The sequence below is a fragment of the Microtus oregoni genome, unplaced genomic scaffold, assembly GCF_018167655.1.
Source record: "Microtus oregoni isolate MIOR12 unplaced genomic scaffold, Mior012 000036F_ref0000092, whole genome shotgun sequence".
Classification (NCBI taxonomy): Eukaryota; Metazoa; Chordata; class Mammalia; order Rodentia; family Cricetidae; genus Microtus; species Microtus oregoni.
The window spans coordinates 4,301,501-4,328,442 of NW_024543095.1; the positions used below are offsets into that span (position 1 = coordinate 4,301,501).

The following is a 26,942-nucleotide window of genomic DNA, read 5'->3' on the forward strand; positions in this document are numbered from 1 at the left end:
ATGCATTTGAACGACTGGTCCCCAGTTAGTGAATTCATTTGGGAAGGATTAGGAGATATGGCCTTGTTGGGGGAAGTCTGCAACTGGGGGTGGGCTTTGAAATTACAAAAGCCTACCCCAGGCCCAGGTGTTCTCTCTCTCTCTTTCTCTGTGTGTGTGTGTGTGTATCTCTGTGTGTCTCTCTGTCTCTCTCTTTGTCTCTGTCTCTCTCTCTCACACACACACACTCCTACCTGTGGATCAGGATGTAGAGCTCTCAGCTACTGCTCTAGCACCCTGCCTGTCTGCTTCCCACCATGGCGATTATGGTCTAACCCTCTAAAACTGGAAGCCATCCCCAGTTAAATGTTTCTTAAGAGTTGCCTTGGTCATGATGTCTCTTCACAGCAATAGAACAATGATTAAGACAACCCATTGACCTAGGATCGCCTGTTTACCCGAGAGAGAAGTGAATGCTATCTTGTTTGAATGCATGTAGTTTAGAGGGCCTTTGTTTGGTTAGTACATCACAAATGACCTGTGTTTCAGGGTAAAGTGTTCCACAGAGTCAACTGGGTGATTCATCGTACCTCCTTTTGGAGTAAATCCCCTATCTAACTAGACACCCATCTCTGTGATCACTTCACAGAGAGCAAAGACTTAGGGGAAAAGGGTCTTGGTGGAGAAGGACCAGAAGCACCATAACTTTGGAGAAGGGATTGAGATTGCCGGAGGAGAAAGTTAGGGTAAGCTGAGAGAAAGAAATACTCCCGTCAGCTCTTGGGCTTTCTGCAATCATCTGACCCTGACTCTTGCTTCGAGGACCTCAGAGGACAGATGCCAGGTTGGTAGTTTAGCCTCACCTGCTCAGCTCCTGTCACTGTGTAGGCATGCTGGCTCACCAGTCCATTCTCCAACACCTCAGACTCATCCGTCAACTGCACAAGAATAGACAGAGTGCTTTGGGGAAACAGAAAAATACATTCAGGCAGCAACTTAGCTAGTGAGCTACCCACCCTCAGCAGGAAGTGTGTGTGTGTGTGTGTGTGTGTGTGTGTGTGTGTGTAAACCCTTCATAGGAGTATGAGTGTGGAGACTACTGGTTGGGAGTTCCCAATGTTTCATGCCCAGAAACTACCTACCCTACTAACTATGAAACTCATGGGGTTCTGGGGACATGGGCTGCTTGCTCCTCTTACCATTTGTCATGAGCAAGACATAGCATAACACATGTCAACAGGGTCTCCCACCCTCCAACAACACCCCCACACCCAGAAGGAACAGTGTGACTTAGCTAGTGTTTGAGAGTACAGGAAGTGTCATGTAGACAGGGAGTCAGGCATCTTAGCATAGACTCAAATAAGTTGGAGGTCATGCAAGCTACGAGACCTGCTACCCTTCTGGCTGGTGAGAACTTGGGCTTTTTTGTAAATATAAAGAACACACAAGGGAGATACACATAGCTATAGTTACTTTTTCCGACACCTCAAAAGACTTCTGGTCACCCTGGCCCACATGCTGCTCTTGGCCATAAGGAAGCAGTATGTTAGGATTTGGGGGTCAACTCCATTACAATTATGCACAGCGCCCCCTCATCATGTGACTCTGAAACCTCACTTAATCTCTCTGAGCTCATTTCCTCTCCTCTGATAGGATTTTGGAATCCCTGTCTCCTCCCTACTTAAGGACTCTGGATGGACACTCCCAGCTGAAGAAAAACTTCTTGGGTACCAAGGAAGCCACCATCTACTCACCCCCTTTGGGGTGGCGCAGGCCACCATTGAGCCTGCCTTGACTGCAGTCTTCACTGCCATCAGGAGGTTGGAAGGGGAGGAGTGCAGGTTGACGATGGTGACCACGCCTCCTGTGAGATCCACCAGGGCATCAGGAAGGTAACCGTAGTGGATCTGGGAATAGGAGCCAAGCAGCCTGGGAGGGGGAGGTCAGGTTAGCCCTGAAGCAGGAGATGGTCCCTCAACCCTGAGCATGGCCCCTAGATGAGGGGCTTCTCTATCCATTGTGGGCCACACATGCTGTGGCCCCAGGAGGAGGGAAGACTGGGGTGAGCCAGACCCTAGAAAACATGGAATGTTATTTTGATGACAATCTGTGTTGCTGCCTCCTCAGTCAGAAGACACAGTAAGCACAGCACCAACATGTGCAGGGCCATCCTAGGTGCACGCTTGAAGAAGAACAAGACTTCACCCCCACCCTCAAAGGACACCCCCAAGTACAGACTGGCAAGGAGCAGCCTTTGTTCTTCCTGACCCAGAGCTCTTGTTTCTAATGCCACTCATGCCCCTGGAAATTAGGAGGGAGAGAGACTTTAGTGAAGGTGAGGTGGCATAGGAAGAGGTAGGCATACATACCCTCAGATCTCTCCCACCCTGCAGCCTTTTGCCTGCTCCTTACGCTCCTGCACCTCAGAAATTCCTGGTCTCATTGTCTCAGCTTTGCTTCCTTCCTGATTTTGCTTCAGACTCCAGTGTTTGAACCCTGTTTATCACCCCTTAGCTGTGTGCTGGCAGGATTTGACTTAGCCTCTCCGAGCCCACTTCAGGACCCCATCACACATTATCGAGGTACCATCTTTGGCTCCCCTCGCAAGCTTTCAGTGCCTGGAAGGAGACTGAGCTTTCTCAGGCTGCCTTTGCCTGTTCGAGGAGAGGACATTTACAAATGTCTCACTGAGTTAAGTGAATGTGGGCAGCAGAGAGAGAGCCTCTCTGGCCATGGCCAGCATTGTGAGGCACGGTGATCTGTGAGTCTCCTCCGTGCTCCAGATCAGTCTGTCCTCCACACCAGTGTTTGGCATCAAGACATAATCGCTTTAGAAAGGATTGCCAATGATCACAAATCAAACTCTTTGACCTAGTTGGGTCTCTATTTCCTACAGGAAAAAAAGTAAGTAACCACGGGAGATGGAAGACAGACTGACCCCGGGCCTGACTGACTGACTCTGGGTTAAGGTTCATGTGGGTAAAGGAAGTGCCAAGGGTATTTCAGGGAGAGGAAATCAAATTGGAGAGGCTCCCAGAGCCAGTAGAGCAGTGGCTCTCCACCTTCCTAATTCTATGACCCCTTAAAATATAGTTCCTTACATTGTGCTGACCTCCAACCATAAAAGTATTTTCATTGCTACTTCATAACTGTAACTTTGCTACTGTTATGAATTGTTATGTAAATATATGATATGCAGAATATCTGATATGTGACTCCTCATGAAAGGACTGTTTGATATCCCCCCAACGGGTTACAACCCATGTGTGAGAACCCCTGCATTGGAGCATGGTAGACCTAGAAAGGGTGGACAAGAGTGTTGGGGTAAGCCTGTGATCTCTGGGAAAGGGGGTACTGCACCAATCACAATGGGCTTGCTAAAACTGGAGCCATAAAGTCAGGCCTCTCAGTGGGGTGAACTGTGGGTTGTTAAACTATAGCCATGGCAAGACACGAAAGATAGAAGATAGAGGCCTGTGGACTGTCTCCTGAATGCAGGAGCTGCCCTCCCCTCCATCCTTGCCAGATCCCTGTGCATCTGTACCCTATGGGCAAGCTGATGCAGAGCCTTCCACGGGCGATGGCCAGAGCTCCTGCCATGACTCTTTGTTTCTTCTGCTTCTATAAAATCAAACAGGAGTCTGGGCGTGGGTCCTCTCTCACCGCTGCTTGTAACAAGGCATTTGGTCTTGGAGATGACCCTTCTCCGTTTTGTTCTTGGGATTTCCATTAGACACAGCAGGATGGACTGGATCAGAGTGGGGTCCCCAAACACTCCTCTCTCATCCTATTTCTGCCTTGGTAGCTCTCCTCCTAGACCCACATAGAATTCCAGCAAACGTGTTAAACAGCCACTGTGTCCCAGGCACACACGCCGTGGGTTGCTTAGAAAAACCTCTTGTTACATAAACCTAAGGATCCACAGACCAAAAGGGCGAGTCGACAGGGACACTCATGTGACATTTACCCACATGGTTTAAAATGAGTGCTGATCTTATCCCCACCCTGGCCTCCCTGTGACCCCAGGTTCTGATTGACTTTAAATTCTTTATCTCCATGGTGTTTGCTCAGTCAGTGACACAGGTTCCCTTTGATCACGGTTATGCCCACTCAGGTCTGACGACTTGACTCTTGCTATTTACCAAGGACGGCAAAGTTAAGAAGGAGCATTGCAAAGTCTATTAGTGCTTCTCTGCCCCAGTCCTCATGCCTGTACCAAGGCTCCCTCCCGGCTCTCAGCAGGACCCATGAATGTGGCTGCTCCAGGAAAGCAAGCTGGGGGTTTTGAGCCCTCTTCACTGATGTTCCTCATCTCAATGGCTCTGGCCTTCATCTCAGGTCTGTCACCACAGAGCTCCCTGTCCAAGCTGCCACTGTCAGCACTCCCCGTCATGTCTTCCGGAACCTTCTCTCAACTTAGTGTCTGTCCTTGGTGCTACTGTCCCAGTAGCAGTTGGATGTTTTGACAAGGAGTTGAGTTGGGTCTCTTCTTTATAGATGCAGGCTTACAGATCCTGCTGAGACTTCAGGAACATGGTAACTATTCTTAGCCCTAGCTGCTGACAGGAAATGGTTTTGGAGAGAGAGAGAGAGAGAGAGAGAGAGAGAGAGAGAGAGAGAGAGAGAGGGAGAGAGAGAGAACAGTGCCCATCACATCTGTCATTATGCCTTGTTACCTGAACCCAGGAATTCTGGGGTGAGCCTGTCCTTATCCCTCTGTTTGAGCCTCATCTTGAGAAAATGACTATCTCCATTCTGTGACAGAACAGAAGAATCCAGATGTCTAAACTGAGCCTGACAGCAGGAGCTGGGATGCTGCAGTTCGGACCCACAGAGACACAGCCACGGCTGACGCGCGGCCTGCCAGATCTTGTCCCCATCCCTTCAATCTCCAAATACAGATTGCTCTGCCTGACACTTGACCGATCTGATTAATTTACTTCAGGACTCCCCAGCACAGAGATACGTGGGAATTGGGAGTCCACCTGTCCACTGGGCTATGTCTATGCCCTCAGAGGGAGAGTGGCCCCCGCCATGGACAGCTATGCTCTCCATGTTTGTGTGGGTGGTGGTCTGTGTCTATGCCCTCAGAGGGAGAGTGGCCCCCGCCATGGACAGCTATGCTCTCCATGTTTGTGTGGGTGGTTCTAACACAACATTTCCTTCTGTAGAACCAACAGCATCAAAAACTGGCAGAAAGAAGCTGGGGGGACAGCTCTTGGTCCCAGCTTGTTCTTGACCACTCTGTGATCTTGGGCAAGTGATGTGCCCCCTCTTACCCTTAGTCTTCTCCTCCCTCCCAGGAGGGAATGCTCCATGTCCACAGAGGCCTATCTGAGCACCCTAGCTCGGCATTCACTTCTGCATCCTGCAACTCTCCTCTCCAGGTGGGTGGGTGGGTGGGGGCAAAGCTTTTAACGAGTTTTAATCGTGCAAAACGTTTTATCCCCAGCTAGATTTCTTTAGGCGGGAGTATGTCGTATTTGGGCCTAGTCTCCCTTTTCTTCTCATGCTGAATGATTTCTTTAGGTCAGCTGTTAACAAAATGGGGTCAAAGTCATCATTTCCGTCCTCAGGCTTTTTAATTCTCCCGGGCTCCCTCTTTTTACATAAGGGGAAAAAATGAGGCCCAGAAGTGATAAGGGTGGGATCTAGCCAGGAAAGATAATGGCAATGTTTGTGTAAGTAGCTTAGGAGTGAATTAACCTCCCAGAATGCCCACTCTGGTTCAACAGCTCTGCCTGTTATCTCGACTTCTTTCTCCAGTGTGAGTGCACAGTTTTTCCCAACAAAAGAAGCGAGAAACAACTTCAGTTTTTCCACATATTGCCTTTCAAAGAGAAAAAGAAACAAAGAATTCGCACAGACTTGCCTGGAGGAACCTCTTAATCTAGATTGTGAGTCCAGCCAGGCTGGCACCCTGCTACATGGAGCCCCTCCCAGGCAGGTGGCCAAGGGATTCAATTGCTTGCATCTGTTGTCTTGTGGTAGCTTGGATGCTCACCTTATTCGTGTGTGAGGAAGGAGTCTTCCAGCCCTATGTCCCTTTCTCCTGTTCCCTTTCTCCCCAGGGATGTGGACCATATCATGTCCTTTTTCCTATGAGCTCTGGCTTCCTCCTCCCCCTCTGAAGTGTTGTTCTCTATGTCTTTGCCCATGCATCCTTCTAGGGGAAACTGTCTCACCGACAGCTCTTAATCACAGGGCTCTATGGCCGCTGAGCCCTGGCCATGGTTGAGAAGGTCAACGGGGACCTAGTGTAAGCCTGGCCAGTTAGACTGTCATTCTCTCTGCAATGGGAACCTTATTCGGAGCAGGAGATAAGGTCAGAGGAGCAGACTCAAGCCCAAAGGAGAGGAAAAGAGCAAGGTCACAAGGCCAGGTCTGCTATGAGGAGCAAGAAGGCAGACTATCCTGAGGGGATGTCAGGGGAGATGAGACAGGGAGTCAGATAGGCCACTGAGTTTCTTCCTCCTGCCAACCATTTCAGGATGCATGCAACGTTTCTTCCTTCTGTGTTCTGTAAAATGCATGCTACAGTGACTGTAACGTCCATGCCCACAAGCGGCTCCATATTTTACTGCTCCATGTTTCCTGCCCCATTTGTTCAGAGCCCACCCTCCAAGGATCAGCCTGGGCCTAGATTGCATTTGTGGCTTCTGACCACTGTGTGGCTGTCCAAGAGTACACCTACCCCATGGTTCCTGTGCATCCTGGCATGGGTATCTCACACCCCATCCACAGTGCCATTGGGAATAGCCCAGACCGGTCCTCTTAGAGCCCCTCTAGGAGTGTCCTCATGAGGTGTGACACATACTTATGAGAAATCTAAGCGTTCAAGTGGCCCTTGGAAGGCTGTTTCAGGGTGTGTCCATTAAGGCTGTTTCCTACATTCCCGGCAGTCACTTGACCTTACCTAGCTTTGATTTTTGTAGTCTGAGAGCACAGAGGGGTGCTGTCTGACTTTTAAAAATTTGCGTTTTCTTTCTTTTTTGGTTGTAGAAAGCCTGGACCTCTCTCAGGCATTCTAAGAGTCTTTAGAACAGTGCCTTGTTCTATAGAGATGTGTGTGTGTGTATGTGCATGTCATTATACATATTCACTTGAGCCAGACTGCTCAAGGGCCTGAGGCAGTGCCAAACACGGTGCCTGGCATATGGTAAAATGTTCAGTGGGCATCTGTTGAAGAAGTAATCCTTAAAGCCCAAGGAAAACAAGTAAGGTGGGGTGCATACAAGTTCTGAATTTGTCAGGACCACAAGCTGGTCCCTGAACATCCTGTGTGGACCACAAGAGAAGGAGAAAGTCTGGCTCGACTACCATTCCAACATACAAATGAGATCTCATAGGAGCCACAGAGGACCCTCTCAGTTCCTGGACCACAGTTTGAAGTGTTTCACCCACGCTTTCATCTGTCTGCCTCTCACTGCCTCTCCCCTCTGTAGAGTCATACCCGTCCTTCTGTCCTTCCATCCTTCGTCCTTCTGTCCTTCCATCCTTCCGTCCTCCCATCCTCCCATCCTTCCATCCTTCCCATCCTCCCATCCTCCCATCCTTCCATCCTTCCGTCCTTCTGTCCTTCCATCCTTCCATCCTTCCCATCCTCCCATCCTCCCATCCTTCCATCCTCCCATCCTTCCATCCTTCCATCCTTCCGTCCTTCCATCCTACCCATCCTTCCGTCCTTCCATCCTTCCATCCTTCCGTCCTTCCATCCTACCCATCCTTCCGTCCTTCTATCCTTCCATCCTTCCGTCCTTCCATCCTACCCATCCTTCCGTCCTTCCATCCTACCCATCCTTCCGTCCTTCCATCCTTCCATCCTCCCATCCTCCCATCCTTCCATCCTTCCGTCTGTCCATCCTTCCGTCCTTCCATCCTTCCATCCTCCCGTCCTTCCATCCTTCCGTCCTTCCATCCTTCCGTCCTTCCATCCTTCCGTCCTTCCATCCTTCCATCCTTCCATCCTTCCATCCTCCCATCATCCCATTCTTCCATCCTTCCGTCCTTCCATCCTACCCATCCTTCCGTCCTTCCATCCTTCCATCCTTCCATCCTCCCATTCTCCCATCCTTCCATCCTTCCATCCTTCCATCCTTCCATCCTCCCATCCTTCCATCCTACCCATCCTTCTGTCCTTCCATCCTACCCATCCTTCCGTCCTTCCATCCTTCCATCCTCCCATCCTCCCATCCTTCCATCCTCCCATCCTTCCATCCTTCCGTCCTTCCATCCTTCCGTCCTTCCATCCTCCCATCCTTCCATCCTACCCATCCTTCTGTCCTTCCATCCTTCCGTCCTTCCATCCTTCCGTCCTCCCATCCTCCCATCCTTCCATCCTCCCATCCTCCCATCCTTCCATCCTTCCATCCTTCCATCCTCCCATCCTCCCATCCTTCCATCCTTCCGTCCTTCCATCCTACCGTCCTTCCATCCTTCCGTCCTTCCATCCTTCCATCCTTCCGTCCTTCCATCCTTCCATCCTCCCATCCTTCCATCCTCCCATCCTCCCATCCTTCCATCCTCCCGTCCTTCCATCCTTCCGTCCTTCCATCCTTCCATCCTCCCATCCTTCCATCCTCCCATCCTCCCATCCTTCCATCCTCCCATCCTCCCATCCTTCCATCCTTCCGTCCTACCCATCCTTCCGTCCTTCCATCCTTCCATCCTCCCATCCTCCCATCCTCCCATCCTTCCATCCTTCTGTCCTTCCATCCTTCCGTCCTTCCATCCTTCCATCCTCCCATCCTCCCATCCTTCCATCCTTCCATCCTTCCGTCCTTCCATCCTTCCATCCTCCCATCCTCCCATCCTTCCATCCTCCCATCCTCCCATCCTTCCATCCTTCCATCCTTCCGTCCTTCCATCCTTCCATCCTCCCATCCTCCCATCCTTCCGTCCTTCCGTCCTTCCATCCTTCCGTCCTTCCATCCTTCCATCCTCCCATCCTCCCATCCTTCCATCCTTCCATCCTCCCATCCTTCCATCCTACCCATCCTTCTGTCCTTCCATCCTTCCGTCCTTCCATCCTTCCATCCTTCCATCCTTCCATCCTCCCATCCTTCCATCCTACCCATCCTTCTGTCCTTCCATCCTTCCGTCCTTCCATCCTTCCATCCTCCCATCCTTCCATCCTTCCATCCTTCCGTCCTCCCATCCTCCCCTCCTTCCATCCTCCCATCCTCCCATCCTTCCGTCCTTCCATCCTTCCATCCTCCCATCCTCCCATCCTTCCATCCTTCTGTCCTTCCATCCTTCCATCCTACCCATCCTTCTGTCCTTCCATCCTTCCATCTTCCCATCCTCCCATCCTTCCATCCTTCCGTCCTTCCATCCTTCCATCCTACCCATCCTTCTGTCCTTCCATCCTTCCGTCCTTCCATCCTACCCATCTTCCCATCCTTCCATCCTCCCATCCTTCCATCCTTCCTTGCTCAAATGTCATGTCTTCCAGCAACCTCAGTCTGACTCTCTATAGGTCAGGGAGTTAGGACCATTTCTTCATCTTTACCACATCAGAGTGTGCTCAGGATGATAGCCAGCCCAGCCCTTTGAGTCTGTAACCTTTGCACCCACTATGAAACCAGCCGTGGAATGAAAGTTGTTGGAAACAAATGTAGTCAGTAATGAGCATGTGCAAATATCCCTTGTCTTTGTTTCCTAAATAATATACTCTAACGACTATTTGCATAGGATTTCTATCATGATAGGAATTATATTGTAATATATATATATATATGTAGATGATTTAGAGCATACAGGATGTGTGTAGTTTATATGTAAATACTATTTCATTTCATATAAGGATCTTCAAATTCATGGTTTCTAATATCTACGGGAGGATCCTTGAGCCACTCTCCTTCAGATATGAAAGACAACTATATTTCATCTAGAGTCTAATTATTAACCTTACATGAGTCCAGAGGTCTAGTCCACACCTCACTACATGTCTGTGGGTCCCTTCTGATGGCCCCAGTAACAAAACCTTGAATTTAGAGATTGTTTACAGAGATTGTTTCCCTGGGTGACAAGGGCCCTGATGCTCAAATGGACAGTATTGATTTGTTTTGAGACAAAGTCTTATTATGTAGCCTTGGCATCCTTGGTCCTCAGTAGGTCGATTAAGCTGGTTACAAAGATCCACCTGCCTCAGTTTCCCATCGCTGGATCAAAAGTGTGATTTCACCTCACCCAGGACATTGCTTGCTTTCAGAACAGATACTGTGAACTGCAGGGCCGTCTGGCAGGAGGCATCTGTGAGGGCAAGACACTGGGCCAGCAGAGCCTGCACAGAAACCAGGCAGAGAGGCTCACTCATACTCACTTGGCATAGGCTTTCTCCATCAGGCAGGGCCAAAATTCCTGGTTGCCTCTGCGAGGACGCACAAAGAGGAAGTTCTTGTCTATGACAGGCAATCGGTCATCAACCACTACTTCCATCCACTGGCCACACTGCCAGAACTGGAAGAAAGAGGAGGCTATGTCTTAGTATAGCCAGGGCAGTGGGGAGTTTCTGTAACTTGCTGACCTAAGCCAAAACATTTTTTGGAACTTGATTTCCATGACCCAATAACAAACTCAAACCAGAGCGATAGCACACAACCCAAGGAGCACATGCATGTCCTCTTCAATGGCAAGAGGAATAAAGGAGGTACCAATCATGAAAACAAGGCAGTTAGTTCAGAGAAATCCAGGCAGGGAAGAAGAATGTGTGGGGATCTACTTCGGCTTTGCAATTAACTATAGCCTTATTTTGACAAATCTTTTGTGAGCTTCAAACAGACACAGGAGTGTCCCGATCTTTCTTGCGCACACAGGGCAGCAGGGGAAGCATATGTTAACGAAAAGAACGGCAGGTGCAGGGCTGTGGCAGGGCAGGACAGCTGACCTGGAGCCCAGGGCTCCGGGAGGAAAGCATGGCAGGCATATTGAAAAATGCACCTCAAGTGATGAAGACGGAACGGGCAAACGCCTCGAGGCAGAATGATGCGGCTGGCTCAGGAGGACTGAGCAGTGACAGCCTGACTCTGGCCCTTCTGTCCTCATGTCACACTGGCCTTGCTGTTATAATAGAGAAATGAAACTGGCTGGCACTCTTACTGCTAAGAGTACAAATGAGCCAGATGTTCCTCTCCAAAGCAGACTGCTTTCATCTTTAGTATTCAACTCCGAATGGTTCACTCGGGGACATTGGAAAATGAGGCACATTCATCCCAAAGGTAGCCTTTTAAGTTCCTTTGTTGGTTTCCACTGGGCTGGATGGAGCAGCAGGACCTCGGGTTTAGGGCTGAACTGGATGGAGGTGAGTCTCCTCCAGCTGGGCTTGCTAACGTGGGGTGGATGTGAGCTCTCATCCACGCCACCGTCTCCACAGCTGGATATCCCAGGGCTGTCACACCCACCTGAGGACACACTATCAGAGCAGAGGTGGAGTCGAGACCGGGATGTCAGTGCAAGCAGGGTAAAGATGCTTTCATGGTCATTTATGAGCCAGGGCCCTCGAGCCGGCTTGGACACAGCTGGATAAATGTAGGCAGGGAAGTTCAGCAAACAGGGATGCTACTGAGAGCCATCCAGGAACGCTAGTCACAGTCCCCAGAGGGTAGGCAAGAAGGCCATTCAAACTTTGGCCTCAGTTGGGTAAACAGAGAGAGGATAACGTCCAGTTGGTAGAACTGAATTTTGGCTTTATCTCTTACTGTGTAATAACAGTTATTAGGCAAGACACTTACTTAACCCTGACTCCATCTCCAGTCTGTCAAGCGATGGTAAGATGAAAGAGCTACTTAGGAAGATAAAACTGAGAGCAGATGAGACAGCGAGAGGGATAGAGTGGTTTTGAGCCGCTGTGATTTATGGAATCGTATGACTTCTCTATTCAGCAACCAGGATGGTGTCATGACAAACGAGAGGGCCCTGGGACAAGGGGATTATTATAACCAGCTTTGTCTTAGAAATCACTTCATCTCACTCTTCTCTCACTAGTAAGACTGACCAAACATGCTTTCTCTATGCAAGGAGAATACCAGATAAGACTGCTGTTGCTAGAGATCAAGAATACACACACACACACACACACACACACACACACACACACTTAGAGCATATGTGTATATAACTATGTAAAACATGATGAGTCTTTGTTATTATTATATGTATTTAAATAAGCTTTGTACATATAGATAAATATATAAAGACAAAATATAAAGGAAGCTGACTAATAGTCAGAAATATGGCCATGTCCTATTTCTTGGGGGAAGAGGACAGGCATATGGAGAGTGTTTAAACCCTTCAAAAACCACATAGGTGCCATTTTGCCAATGTTATGTGCCTGACAGGGAAATAAGAATTTTTCTGGGCAAAGCATCTGATGTGCCTGGGCACTGTGTGTTTTCTAGAAGTAGAGTCCAAGTTCAGAGTGGTAAAAAGAGACCTACAGAAATCAGCACTATAGCTGATACTGGGGAGTTTTTACTACATTCCTTTGTTTGTGTGTGCATATGTATATGTGTGTGCACGTGCATGTGTGCATGTGAGCATGTGTGTGAGTGTGTGTGTGCATGCGTGCATGTGTGTGTGCATGAATGTGTGAGTGTGTGGGGGGGAGTGTGTGCATGTGTGTGAGTGTGTGCATGTGTGTGTGCCTGAGTGTGTGAATGTGTGTGTGCATGTGCGTACCACAGCATGTGTATGGAGGTCAAAGGACAACTCGTAGGAGTCAGCTTTTTCTTTTCTTGAACTCACAACATCAGACTCAGGCTAAGTGCAGAGCCATCGATCCCATCAACCAAAGGTACTGGGGTAATTGGTTGGCTTTCTTTGTTATGTAGAAGGACAGCATGTGTTCTGCTGAGTCTCTGGTTATCCTAACTACCTAAGGCATGGTCCAGCAATGCTAGCAATCCTATGGTGAGCCTATGCTCAGTTTCAGATGTTCCCTGGTGCCCTTTGGTGTGGTCTTTGGATCACTTATCAAAGTATCAACATCACCAGGGAGTCTGTCATAAGTATTTGCCTAGTTGGACTTTGGGAAGTGAAGAACAGGATTTAAAAAAGAGGACCAGCAATGAGGTAATGAAAACTCGCAACAGAAGGAGGTTAGTCTTTAGGCTGAATGTCTCATTCACCTTCTGGAAAGAATATGTATGCATTTTATTGTATGCATTGGTGTATATGTGCATGTGTGTATGTATGTCAATGTGTGTGTATTGCTGCCGTGACTGAGCCATCTTCCTAGCCCAAGAATATTTCTTTTAATTTATATTTAAAAAATTACTTACATGTATATGTGTGTATGCGTGCATATGAGTGTGTGTGTGTGTGTTTGTGTGTGTGTGTGTGTGTGTAGGTGTTCACAGAGGCCAGAAAATGGTATCAGTTCCTCAGGAACTAGAGTTGTGGGCAGTTGAAGCAGTGTGGATGCTAGGACCTGAACTCAAGTCCTCTGTAAGAGCAGTATGTGCTGTCAACAGCTGAGTCATTGCTCCAGCCTCCAAGAGTAATTTTTACATGGTGCACATCTGAATGTACTCTAGAGAAATTTCTAAACTCCAAGGAGAGATAGCTACGTAGAGACTTGAAGTTTGACAGCACATGCTACATCTAATGTTGGCTGACACTGGACTTTTTTACATCAATGAAGATACTAAGACAGTGGGACAATGGGAATTTTGAGGTAAAGGAACATGACAGGATATCCCAGAACAAACCAAGATGGTCTTCAGTGAGAGCAGGTAAATTCTCAAGTAGTTTCAGAAAATTATGCAAGAAATTACTTCTATCTGATAAAGTTAAATAGAACAAAATCTCAAGGTAAGAAGATATGAGGGTGGAAGAGACTGTCGAAAAATGATTGTTGAATCTTTCTTACAAAAAAAATCACCCATAACAATGAAAGTGAGACCAATAATTAAGTCAAAAACAAAGACTTAAGAGGTTGTGTCTGTGTGCCTGATGTGGCCTATGTGGAGGTCAGAGGACTACTTGATGGAACTGGTTTTTCTCCTTCTACCACATAGATCCTGGGTCTTGAACATAGATCATCGGGCTTGGTTGGCCCAAACCTGTTGATCTTACTGGCTCACAGATAATAAGATATTAAATGAGCTATCAGAGAATCTCAGGAGCAGCTGTAAGACATTATATCGGGAAACACTCTTTCTGGTAAAGCATAAATATTAGTAAGTAACTCCAGTTATCTGTAGGTATAAGAACAAACTTCTAGAGTGTTGTCAGGGATTGTGCTGATTTAGTAAAGTAGTGGTTGTAGATTCTCTTTCATGAGAAATGACTTCTTTAGCACAGATCGTTTACAAGATTCCCAGTACCAGAAATGTTTTCCCTCTTGTTGCGAGGGTTTCAGTACAATTAGAGAACCGTTGGTTACCACCAAGATTTGTGTACCACTACTGCACCCTCAGGGTTGTTGTGCTATGGTCCTTGTTATGGTTCCTAGGCAACATAGCTAGGTCGGATTGTTGGTGGCCTCCCTCCTTTCGAAGCTTGCATGGGGCCTTCTAGTATCTTGAAAGCTGGTTCTCATACATGCGAGTAACGTTAATCGGATGGAGCAGGTTATGGTTAGGTACCTATGTATGCATATACACATACATATAGGCATATAATAACAATTAGTAAAAAAGATGCCATGTATTTGACAGAAAGAAAGGAGGGATATATGGAAGGGTTGGAGGGAGAAAAGAAAAGGGGAGAAATGTTGTAAGTATATTATCTCAAAAACAAAAAAAATAAAACAAAAAAAGAAATAGCTCCAAGAGAAACAAGCGATGCAAACCAACTAATAGTTACTGGCTACACTAGAAGAGTTAAAGAAGTCATATTATTTTTTTGCCATTTTATTTTTCATTATGTCACTTAGTGGTAATGTGATCGTTAGGGGATAATTCCCAGGGTTGCTGAGGTGATGACCTCAAACAGTTCAACACAGGAAGAAGACGGTGCTGACTCCGGATGGGAATAGCTCTGCTTTGTGTAACAGCTGGCATGTGCCGAGATGGTCGCTTAGACCTGGATCCATTTCTGGGACACATCAGTAGTTTCTTCTTAGACATTATAAAATTTTCCTTTTTTTTGTTTATTCTGCATTATAATTTTGATTAACCCTGTGGCTATTTTGGGAGTGATGATGTAGAAGGCTCATCTACTGGGCTTCTGTGGTTAGGTTGTTCATTACTGCCTTTATACAAGCAATATGTTATTTTAAAGAAGTCAAATTTTAAAAAGAGGTGGAGTGAGGTAATATAACTCCTGTCTGTTTTACTTTCCTTTTTGTCTGCTTTGCTGAATGTTTGATTAGCAAACATTACTCAAATTATTTCAAACACCCAAGGGTGTAGCAGTTCTCTTTACAAAGCTAGTATACCTCAACCATGACTAGCAAATAACACTGCGCAGAAAATGCCTTCAGATATAAGGTAGGCACGGACGTTCTAATGAAACTCTTAGCAAACTGAAGTTGGTGGCATCAGGAAAGTCCCTTACTAAACTCCAGAGGAGGACAGAGCGGACTCTTGTCACTCTGAGTCAAAGGGTGTGATAAAACAAAAGGACAAAGTAACAACTAAGGGCATTAAAAGAGGAGACCCAGCTCCAGCAGCTTGAAGATCATATCATCAAGTAACCAAAATAATCCAGATTTAACCATAGAAAAATAAAGGAGAAATAGAGAGGGAATTCAGTAAGGTCGCCAGAGAGTTTACTATGGAATAGGTGGCTGTTTTTCTCTTTTTTCCTCAACATCTTCTTAGAAAGTGGGGAAGGAGAGCCAAAAGAACTTTGCAGTGGCTATACAGTTGTAAAATATTTGAGAATAAATTTACCAAGAAGAGTACAGCACCAATGTGAAAACGCAACTGTAACATTTTATAGGCAGTCATAAAATCAGTTCTGAATAAATAGAAAGATATACCATGTTTCTGGAAAGGAATAATTAAAACAATAAAAATGTAATTTTTCCAAATTAATACATAAATTGCATGCTGTTCCATTCTACATCACAGTGGCTTTTCTGTTTAATTAGACAAAATTATTTTAAAATTCCCATGGAAGAGAAACGTGCAAGGATTACCAAGGTATTTGAGAGAAGAAAAATGAATAACGAGGCAGAACACATCCTCCCAGATGCTGCAACCCCTATAATGCTCCTGCCACTAATATCACCCCATGGTGCAGGGATAAGAGGCGAGAACTTAGTGGTCGTTACCTTTAGGGTTCTAGGTCAGTGGTTCTCTCACTACTTGTCATGTACCCCTCAAAATATGCCAAAGGACTCCTTAACATCATAGTCCATCCGTTTCTGTTTCCACGCAAACATCCCCCCCCACACACACACACATCTTCTCTATGTGTGACTGGGCCATAAATGAAAGGCAGAACCCTGTTTAGGAGGAAAAAGGGTTAACTGACATATAGATGTCACTTCCAGCTCAGGCTTCCAGGCCATGACTCACAAGAGTCCCCCATCAATGAAGGAACAGATTTGTGCACATACCCGGAACCGGAAGATCCCAGCATACTGATGTGAGTAGCTTTGGTCCATCAGGATCTTCTGCAGACATTGCGGGTTCTGGGTCAGGGAGCCCAGTGCTGCCAGGAACCAGCAGTCTCCTGGTAGGGGATAAAGTTATAACGGAAACTGGTTGTGCTGGGAAATCCCACCCCCTGAATTCTACAGGTTGCGGATACCAGAGTTAGCAAATCTTCCAACAAATAGAGTGAGTATCCATTGGAAATCTTTGAGACCAGAACATTTTCAAATTATTTTAAAATCAGACTATTTTCACCTACATAATCAATTATTGTCAGAATGAGACCGAAATTTAAATATGAATTCCTTTATGCTTCACGTCTCTCTCATATACTCAGACTTAAGCTTAAGGCCTAGTTTTCACACCTGCGTTTAGACTGTGACCTGTCGAGGGAGATCAGGTATGTAATTTTCTTCTTGAGATTCTGGGTAGTACTCAAAACAGTTCAAAGTTTGGAGCAGTTAAGATTTTGGGGGTTGGCTCTAAGGAGATCCAACCTATGCTGAAGTTTTGCCCCCTGAGGGAGGAAAATTGGGAAAAGGATTTACCGAGCCAGTTCCAAGCAAGATGGAGGAGAGGATCCAGTGTTGGTGATGTAGGTATTGGGGGACAGAGTGGGTAGGTCTGGTAAGGAAGGCCAGGGAAGCCCCTGCTAAGCTTTGACAATTCTGCTTGCTCCATGAATCCTTTTCTTATAGTTGCCCAGGGCTGATATCCAGCAATCTTTTTAACCACTAAACAGAGTCAGCAATGGTACTTTATATAATCGCAGAAAATGCACCTGTATTTTTCTTTGCTAATGTTTGCCCTGCCCCTTTCTATGCAGGGGTCTCTCTGATCCATGCAGGTGTTTTCTATGCTTTCCCTTGATGGATGAGTAGCCTTGACCTTCTCCAGGCGCTGTGCTCAGAGCAGCAATCACAAAGAGACCCTCGGAGGGGCCTTTCTCCAGTTAGTGGAAACCCTAGTGGGCAGATTACAGGCTGCTGGTTGGCTAGGTGTCTATGAACTTGGCTTAAGACTATAATTTCCCATGTGAAGACCACGTTGAAAGGCTGTCATGGAAGCTGTGGCGTTCTTACCCGCTCTTCCTTGCTGGATGTCAAATCTGCTTGCCCCTTCCAGGATGAAGTGAGGGGGATCCTCTGATAAATCCTTACAAAAGACAAAGAAAGGTTATGAGCTTGTCTCATTCCTCTTTGCCTCGGTGTGCTACCCACAGCATCATTCACTTTGCCTTTGATGGGGACAGAAGTTAATTCTTAAATAGGTGCCCAAAATATGAATTAGGAAACTTTCTTTTGTTCTTTGGGTTTTATGGCTCTCGGGGAAGCAGGTGTCAAAGGGGTGTATATGTAGCTGACAAGACAGGCAATAAATGCACAAAGAAACTACACAAGGAAACGTCATAAATAAGGCCTGAAGATCTTTATATCAAATAGGCAGCCTGTTTGTTCCCAACAAGTCTGTGTTTTATTAGACAGTTATAAACAAATAAAAGTGAATAGTATCCATTCATCAGAGGAGACTTTGAGAAATATCAGGACTACACTTTCTCTGAGTGAAGCTTTTGCTGGGAAATGGCTGTCTTGGTTAGGGTTTCTGTTGCTGCAATGAAACACCATGACCAAAAAGCAAGTTGGGGAGGAAAGGCTTTATTTGGCTTACACTTCCACAATGCTGTTCATCACTGAAGGAAGTCAGGACAGGAACTCAAATAGGGCAAAAACCTGGAGGCAGGAGCTGATGCAGAGGCTATGAAGAGGTGCTGCTTACTGACTTGCTACCCCTGGCTTGCTCAGCCCACCTTCTTATAGAACCCAGGACCAGCAGCCCAAAGATGGCCCTACCCACCATGGGCTGGGCCCTCCTTTCATTGATCACTAATTAAGAAAATGCCTGTAATGGCTAAAATCAAAAACACCAATGATAGCCTTTGCTGGAGAGGTTGTGGAGGAAGGGGTACACTCATCCATTGCTGGTGGGAATGCAAGCTTGTCCAACCACTTTGGAAATCAGTGTGGCGGTTTCTCAGGAAATTCGGGATCAACCTACCCCAGGACCCAGCAATACTACTCTTGGGAATATACTCAAGAGATGCCCTATCATATGACAAAAGCATTTGTTCAACTATGTTCATAGCAGCATTATTTGTAATAGCCAGAACCTGGAAATAACCTAGATGTCCTTCAATGGAAGAATGGATGAAGAAAGTGTGGAATATATACACATTAGAGTACTACTCAGCGGTAAAAAAAAAAAAACAAAACAAAAAACAATGACATCTTGAATTTTGCATGCAAGTGGATGGAAATAGAAAATACTATCCTGAGTGAGGTGACCCAGACCCAAAAAGACGAACATGGGATGTACTCACTCATAATTGCTTTCTAGCCATAAATAAAGGACATTGAGCCTATAATTTGTGATCCTAAAGAAGCTAAATAAGAAGGTGAACCCAAAGAAAAACATACAGTTATCCTCCTGGTTATGGGAAGTAGACAAGATTGCTGGGCAAAAAATTGGGATCTTGGGGGTAGGGTGGGATGGGGGTAAGTGGAGATGGGGAGAGAAAAGTGAGAAGGGGAGGATGGGGGGGAACTTGGGGAAATGGGATGGTTGGGATAAAGGAAGGATGGATATGGGAGCAGGGAATATATCTTAATTAAGGGAGCCATCTTAGGGTTGGCAAGAGACTTGAACATAGAGGGGCTCCCAGGTGCCCAGGGCGATGTCCCCAGTTAGTTCCTTGGGCAGCTGAGGATAGGGAACCTGAAATGACCCTATCCTATAGCCATACTGATGAATATCTTGCATATCACCATAGAACCTTCATCTGGCGATGAATGGAGATAGAGACAGAGACCCACATTGGAGCACCGGAATGAGCTCCCAAGGTCCCAATGAGGAGCAGAAGGAGGGAGAACATGAGTAAGGAAGTCAGGACGGTGAGGGGTGCACCCACCTACCGAGACAGTGGGGCTGATCTATTGGGAGCTCACCAAGGCCAGCTGGACTGGGACTGAAAAAGCATGGGATAAAACCGGACTCTCTGAACATGGCGGATAATGAGGGCTGATGAGAAGCCAAGGACAATGGCACTGGGTTTTGATTCTACTTCATGTTCTGGATTTGTGGGAGCCTAGCCAGTTTGGATCCTCACCTTCCTAGACCTAGATGGAGCGGGGAGGACCTTGGACTTTCCACAGGGCAGGGAACCCTGACTGCTCTTTGGACTGGAGAGGGAGGGGGAGAGGAGTGGGGGGAGGGAGAGAGGAGTGGGAGAGGAGTGGGGGGAGGGAGAGAGGAGTGGGAGGAAAATGGGAGGGAAATGGGAGGCTGGGAGGAGGCAGAAAGTTTTTTTTCAATAAAAAATTTAAAAAAAAAGAAAGAAAATGCCTGTAGTTGGATCTCATGGAGGCATTTCTTCAACTGAGGCTCCTTGTGCTCTGATGACTCCAGCTTGGGTCAAGTTGACACAAAACCAGCCAGTACAACATCATCCCTCAGAATTCAGCTCAGCTACTCCCAGTTCTGGATTCTAGCTCATTCGCCTGCTACACAGGACACAAGCTTCGGATTCCTCAGCTCATTGCCCAGCCCTCACCTACTCACAGCCCAAGTCTGGAAACCTCTATCTACCCCAGCATCTAGCCCACACACACTTAAGCTGCCACAGAAGAGAAATGCAGCCATGCCAAGACGTGACGACATCAGGGTGACGTTGGAGGACTCTCGGAAGATGTGAATGTTATAAGAACCCCTAAGGGGGTCTCCGGACACTTTTGGGACAGCCCTCTACAATTGTTTCCTTTATGGAGACCATGGTGTTTTCCCCCTGTAACCTCTGTGTGGCTCTTCTGTTGTTTATGTTTGCATAATCTGCTAACTGCTCCACTGTTGTTTCCCAGAGAGACGGGCCCTAGCAGCCACAGAAGGACAGAGATCTACACCACAGACAACCCTGCCAGCCTCTCACGTGCTGCCTGAGTTTCCTGGCGAGAACATGAACTGGGGACAAGTAAAGGTGTGTGATCTAAAGCACAGCTGTCTCCCTAGCAGCCTTCACTCGCCTTCTTGGCTGTGAATTGACCCCATCAGATGCAGGAGAGGCACAGTTTGGCTCTCCAGTGGGACTCTCTGTTAGAACCATAGCCAGGGTGCAATTGGAAATCTTTCTAGTTCACGTAAGTAGGAAAAACTGCTCTGAGGGGCCATGGTCCTGGGCACTGGCTGTGCAGCTGGTTTTAAAACAATGTGGGCACACTTCATTGTCCATGGTTTGTCCCTCTTTCTACTGGGAAAAGGAACTAGAAGTCTCAAGGGAGGTCTGGTCTCTGAATGAAGACATTCAGTTCTGATGCTTTACTCAAAGGAACTAGGGAAGATAGTTCAGTGGTAAAGTCCTTATCTTTCAAACAAGTATGATGGCCTTAGTTTGGTCCCCAGACCCCATATTAAAGGCCTGCTCAACGAGAGGGAAACCATGCTTGGTACCTGAAACTCAGCCATCTACGTGGGGCTAGTGGCATCATGGATCTCGGAGGAGAATCTACAAACACCACTTTAGTAAACCAGCATAATCTCTAAGTACAGTCTAAATATCTTTCTACTCATGGATAAGTACAGTTCTCACCCCTAATCAAAGAAACTTCTCTTTGCAACAAATGGAGACCATTACAGAAAACCACAACTGGTCAAAATGCAGAAAACAAGAGATCCCGTGGTGCCCAGTCTCAATGGATACATCTTCTACAACATAATTCCTGCACCTAAGGCTCAGGGATCATTGAGGAAGAGGGGGTGGGAAGATTGCAAGAGCCAGAGGAACCGGAAGTTTGCTGTGAGATTGTGTCTGCTAGAATGCCAGAGAAGCTACACCCGTGAAGTCTTTTCAACATGGCTTGACACCTAGAGGTCTCCACACTAGACAGAAAACTACAGGCAGTCAAGGGATATTAAGAACAGGGGAAATAGTCTTCCTCAGGGAACAGCACCCAAATTGGTTATTCAGCACTGAATGATCAGCACTGAAATCACGTGCATGTAAGTAACATTATATGGACTGAGTAGGTTGTGTTTATATTTTATGTATGCAACAACAATGAAAGAAAGAGGTCATGAGTTTGAGAGGGAGCAAGGGGAGGAGGTACATAGGAGAGGTTAGAGGGGGCAAAGGGAAGGAGGGAATGATGTAATACTTTCAAAAACTAAAAAAATATATATAAAAAATAAATAAAAGTGTATATATAATGTCAGGAGTGGTGTAAGTACACTTATAATCCCAGCAGTAGGGAGGCAGAGACAGGCAGATACCCGGGGCTTGCCCACCAACTAACCTAGTCTGCTTTGCAAATTGCAGGGAAAAGTGAGAGACCTCATTTCGAAAATCAAGATGCATGGTACCTTAAGAAAGTTGACAGCTGAAACTGCCCTTTGGCTTCTGTGTGCACATTTATACCTGTGACTCATACACATACATGCACACATGCATGCACATAAAACAGGAGAAGGTGGAGACCATAGAGGATTGGACCAGGAACATGGCCAATCCTGCAGTTAACGTCATCCACTGTTGAGCTCCTTGGCAGTTGCCCTGTTGGCTTCGCTCCTGTGACTTGTGCAGGAGGGTGTTGTGTCGGGAGGGTCCCTGAAGACAGCCTGCAGAAGGAATCTTGTCCTGATGTGTCTTCCCAGGTGACCTGGAGACCTTGAACACTTTCTTTTTCTTTACTGTAGCTCAGTGTCCTCATGTGTCACATGGGGACAAAAGTGTAAAGACAGCTAAGAGAATCAAACCCTGAAGCTCAGTGATGGCCGCCACTTACAAACCTCCCACCAAGCCGTAGATGCTGCCCTTCTAGGCTATTCCCTGCACGCTCAACACAGACTCACAAAGCAGGATGAGTCCTTCCATTTGCAAATGAGGAAGGATGTGGAACACTTTAATACAGCCTCTGACAGGGTGTGTGTTCGATAATTATTGATTCCTTTCTCTGGTGTGACAGCTGCAAAATTAAAATGGCTATGCTCATAGACAAACCCATAGCCTCGGATGCATTCATTATTAAACAAGACAGAATCAAACATAAATTAAGCAGTCAATTCATAGATAATAGAAAGGAAGGGACAAAAAAAATGGGAGGAAGGAAGAGATAAAGAAAACAACCTGCAAGTTATAAAATAAGCCAGAAACACAGCAAGAATAATAAGGTAAATAAATTGTTCTGCCCCGGATAGCGGCTTTATATAGAACCAACCTTTGATCAACATGGTAGAGAAACCCAAATACAATTAGAAATAAAAATAGGCTTTAGAGGTAAAAATGCATAGCTCAAAATTTTATGCTGATCAGTTAAAATACTAATAATGATAAAATGACTTAAATTAGTAACACCCCAAATCAATAATCTTGGCCATTGCTTTTTAAGATTTCAATGACTATTATTACCCTAGTATACCTATGTATGTAATTTTCCTGTGAATTCTCTCAGACTTTCAGGGGGTAAACAAGTCTTGTTTCATTTACAGTTTCAGTGTTTAAAAAAAAAAAGAACCCAACAGCCAATTAAGAAGCCAGTGAGTTCTATGTACAACCAGAGAGTAAACACACATACACAAATGCATACACATATGCACACAAGCATACAAGTACACACATGTTGACATCACAAACCAGACTGACGTAGACCAACTTACTAGCACCGAGAAGAAAGTTCTACAGGAAAAATGTAAGAATATTTTCATTTCAGGATCCCTAATAGCCGAAAAAAAAAAGCACTTACATGGGCCCAGAGGAGGAAAATTTATACTCTTTTGCTAAATGCTATGAAGGCATTTGATGAACACACAAACTTTTATCAAAATAATGGAAGTTATAAGCAAAACAGAATAGTGTGATGGCACTTAGAAGCCTTTCGGGTGGCTCATCTGGCTTCCTGGAGAAAAAGCCCACACAGAACGTGTGTCACTGTGGCTGAGGAGGAGCAGGCTCTAGGCCTTGGAAAGTCCCGGAATAGCAGGTGGATTTGGCAAACCCGGGCAGTGGGGACGTTATCACAATAAGATCCTAGAAGAGACCTGTGCTGAACTCCCAGCAGAGGGTGACTCAGAATCAGCTGGCAGCCTTGTAGATACAAAGGCTGTGGAGCCCTACCTCGCACACCTGTGACTCAGGAGGTCAGCCAGAGGTAGCATTTAAGAATGACAACAATTCAGAGGTGACTCTGAGACCCATTGGGGCAAGGAACCAGGCTTTGAGAGGTTTAGTGCTATGTCCCAGGTCAGATTGCCTCCAAGGGTCTCTCTTCTCCTTTCAACTCCCCAGTAGTGAGAGTCTCTCCCAGCTTGAAGCATTTGACTCTGTGAGACAGACAGAGCTCTGAGGGCTTAGAAATGTTAGGTATGCCCAAGGAAGCTGGGGTAGTTAAATTGAGACGTCAGTTTAACTGGATCATTTATTTGGTAAATATTTTATCTGGGTGTGTCTGTCAGGGAAGGGGTGGGTGGATTGGTATCTGAAACTGTGGACTCAGTAAAGCAGCCTGCCCTCCCCAGTGTGGGTGGGAATATCCGATCCTATCTAGCTCATCAGGTACCTGACTATAACAAAGGGGAAAAAGAACTCGCCTGCCCTCAGCTTGATCTGATAAAATGGTCTCCTGGTCTCAGACTAGGAACCTGTGGTTTCCTTGGCTCTCAGGCCACTGACTTAAGACTTTCTTATGTCTCTAGGTGGCAGACTGCAAGTCATGATGTTACTTACAGCTAAAAGAACCCAAAATCTTGGAACAAATTTCTTTTAATAAATACATCAGTGGGTCATAGATAGGTATATTGGATTAATATATGAGCACCTGTTATCAATATGGATGTTGAGAAATCCATTAATAATATGTAATTATACATTAGTGCTATGTAGATATGACTATACATACATACATACATACATACATACATATATTCTAGATTTTGTCAGGTATTTGGAAAATCTGAATAATACACAAGCCATCACTATTCCTCAAACTAAGTAATTGCCACATTAAGTAATTATAGTCACTTAAGTCTAGGCTATAGGTCCTTTTCTCCAGGCCGAGTCTGCCTTACTATTTTATTAGGAATATCAGAAACCCATGTAATTCAAATCTTGGCAAACATCACCTGCAGGGGCAACACAGAAGCCACTCCTTTTGATCACCTCTGGAGATGTCACCCTGTCTGTGGACATTTGCATCACCGTGTTTTCTCTGACGACGGCTTATGAATTTCCCACACAAAGTGCTGGTCTCGGGTAAGAAAACATGTCTACTAGTTACCTTTGCACAGCCATGACTAAAACACCTGGGGAACATGTAGAAGGGGAAGGGTTTATTTCAGAACCATCTGGGGTGAGGGTTGGCTCATTGGCGCCCTTAGTTGTAACATCGTGTGGTAAGATGCTGTGTTGGAGGAGGCTGTTCACAGCATAGTAGGCAGGAAGTAGACAACAGCCAAAGGACTGGAGACCAGGTATAAGTTTCAAAGGCTTGCCTGTCAATGGCCTACTTCCTCCTACTAAGCCCTGCCTCCTAATGTTTCTAGAGCCACCCAAAATGCTGCCACCAACTGGAGACTAAGCGTCAGCACTCAAGTCTGTGGGAACGTTTCATGTTCAGTTGGTAACAATTATACTTGTCATTTTGTCGCTCAGCCCTTCCAGATGGTGACCAGGCTTTGGCTGGGGGGGGGGGGGCAACAGAATTCCTCCCCTCTTTTTCTGAGAAAATTCTGATGTGTTGTCATCAAAGAGTTTCCCGCTCAATGGCAACTGGCTGTTGGCACAACTACTTTCAGTTCCTTCTGGGAACAGCTACATGAGAGAACATCTTTACAATCTACCCCACGTTCAGATCTCTATCTTTTCCCTCTTCTTTTTACGAACAAGACATTATGGTGAGTCACTTCTGGTGAGTGAATGTTCCCATCAGAAACTATTCTGACTACGCGGAGATATTTCCTGGGTAGGCAAACTCATTGCTGTGGAGTGACCACAGACGGGTCCACAATAAAGCTGTGAACTGGGCTCAGGTACCTATTAGAGAACATGCTTTAGACATCCTGTCCCATGCTTTGGGAAGTAGATTATTTTTTTCCCTGAATGGGGTCAAAGATGACGCTCCAGCTCCTTGGTCTCTCCACATTGGTGATGATGTGAGGATCCACCGCCCTCAGCTCTCTGCTGTCCCTTACGGCAGCTGCAATTATACCTGTTGATTTAGACCCAGCGGTTATCAACCTGTGGGTCTAAACCTCTTTGGGGTTGCATATCAGATACCTTGCATATCAGATATTTACATTATGATTCATAACAGTAGCAAAATCACAGATTATGAAGTGGCAATGAAATCACCTTACGGTTGTAGGTCAGCACAACATGAGGAACTGCATTAAAGGCTGGCAGCCTTAGGAAGGTTGAGAACCACTGATTTAGACTAACATTAAAAGTTCCATCTCCCTGACACAATGATCACGTTTCAAGTACTCAGCAGACACATTTGATTGGTGGCCATGGCAGCGAATGGAGCAGAGTGAACACACCTCTGTCATTGCTGGAAGGGCTGCAGGACACTGCTGATCTATTTAGTGAGCATAATGATAGCATCCACCTTACAGGATGGCGAGGGCAATTAAGTGACAAATTGCATGTAAGCACTTAGTATAATACCTCAACTATGTACATACTCAGTAAGTGGGATTTATTACTATTATCCACAGGATAAAAGTTCTCCTAAAAGGGGGCCATCTAAGTACCAAGTTTAATTAGAGAATACATTACACACACGTACCCCCATGTTTAACTCTTGGTATTAGCTCTTACTGAGAGCAGAGGTTACAGGAAGCATCAAGAATGATGAATCCTCTAGAACATTCCCTACAAGGTCACAGGCTACTGCAGAGCCCAAGTCGAAGTGAGGAGTGGGCTTGGACATTGCTTAAAGAGAAGCAGAAAGAGTCAGGCTGTGAGAAACATCTCCCTTCAACAACATTCCAGCAGGAAAAACCACACTGGATCCATTGTTAGAAGGAAGGAGAAAAGAGAAGAGGACATGCAAGGGCGACGGCTAATCCTGACTCTCAATCTGGTGGGATTTGGGGCCACCTGAGAAACAAACCTGTGGGCATACCTGTGAGGAATTTTCTAGCTCATGTTAATTCTAGCAGGAATTAACAATGTGGTTGGAACCATTACATAGGCAAGGGTTCTGGACTCAATATCAAGAGGAAAGGGTCTGAGCATGAACACTGTCTCTTCTTCCTGACTGTGGACACAGCGCAATCAGCCACCTTCCATTCCTGCTGCCACACCTTCCTAACCATGAAGGGCACTACCCTTAAACTGCCAGTTGGAAGAAGCTCTTTCTTCCCTAAGCTGCTCAT

At 46.2% G+C, this 26,942-nt stretch overlaps 1 protein-coding gene across 1 annotated transcript in view; it reads right to left on the bottom strand.

The window, feature by feature from the left end:
- LOC121433066 (calpain-13-like) overlaps positions 1-26,942 on the bottom strand; it is an 86,886-nt gene that overhangs the window by 40,499 nt on the left and 19,445 nt on the right. Inside the window, exons 3-7 of the mRNA XM_041631304.1 lie at positions 17,609-17,681; positions 16,490-16,605; positions 10,304-10,440; positions 1,734-1,908; positions 843-917 (exon numbers count right to left, since the gene is read on the bottom strand). Coding sequence (XP_041487238.1) covers positions 843-917; positions 1,734-1,908; positions 10,304-10,440; positions 16,490-16,605; positions 17,609-17,681 — 576 coding nt within the window. The remainder of the gene's footprint in view (positions 1-842; positions 918-1,733; positions 1,909-10,303; positions 10,441-16,489; positions 16,606-17,608; positions 17,682-26,942) is intronic.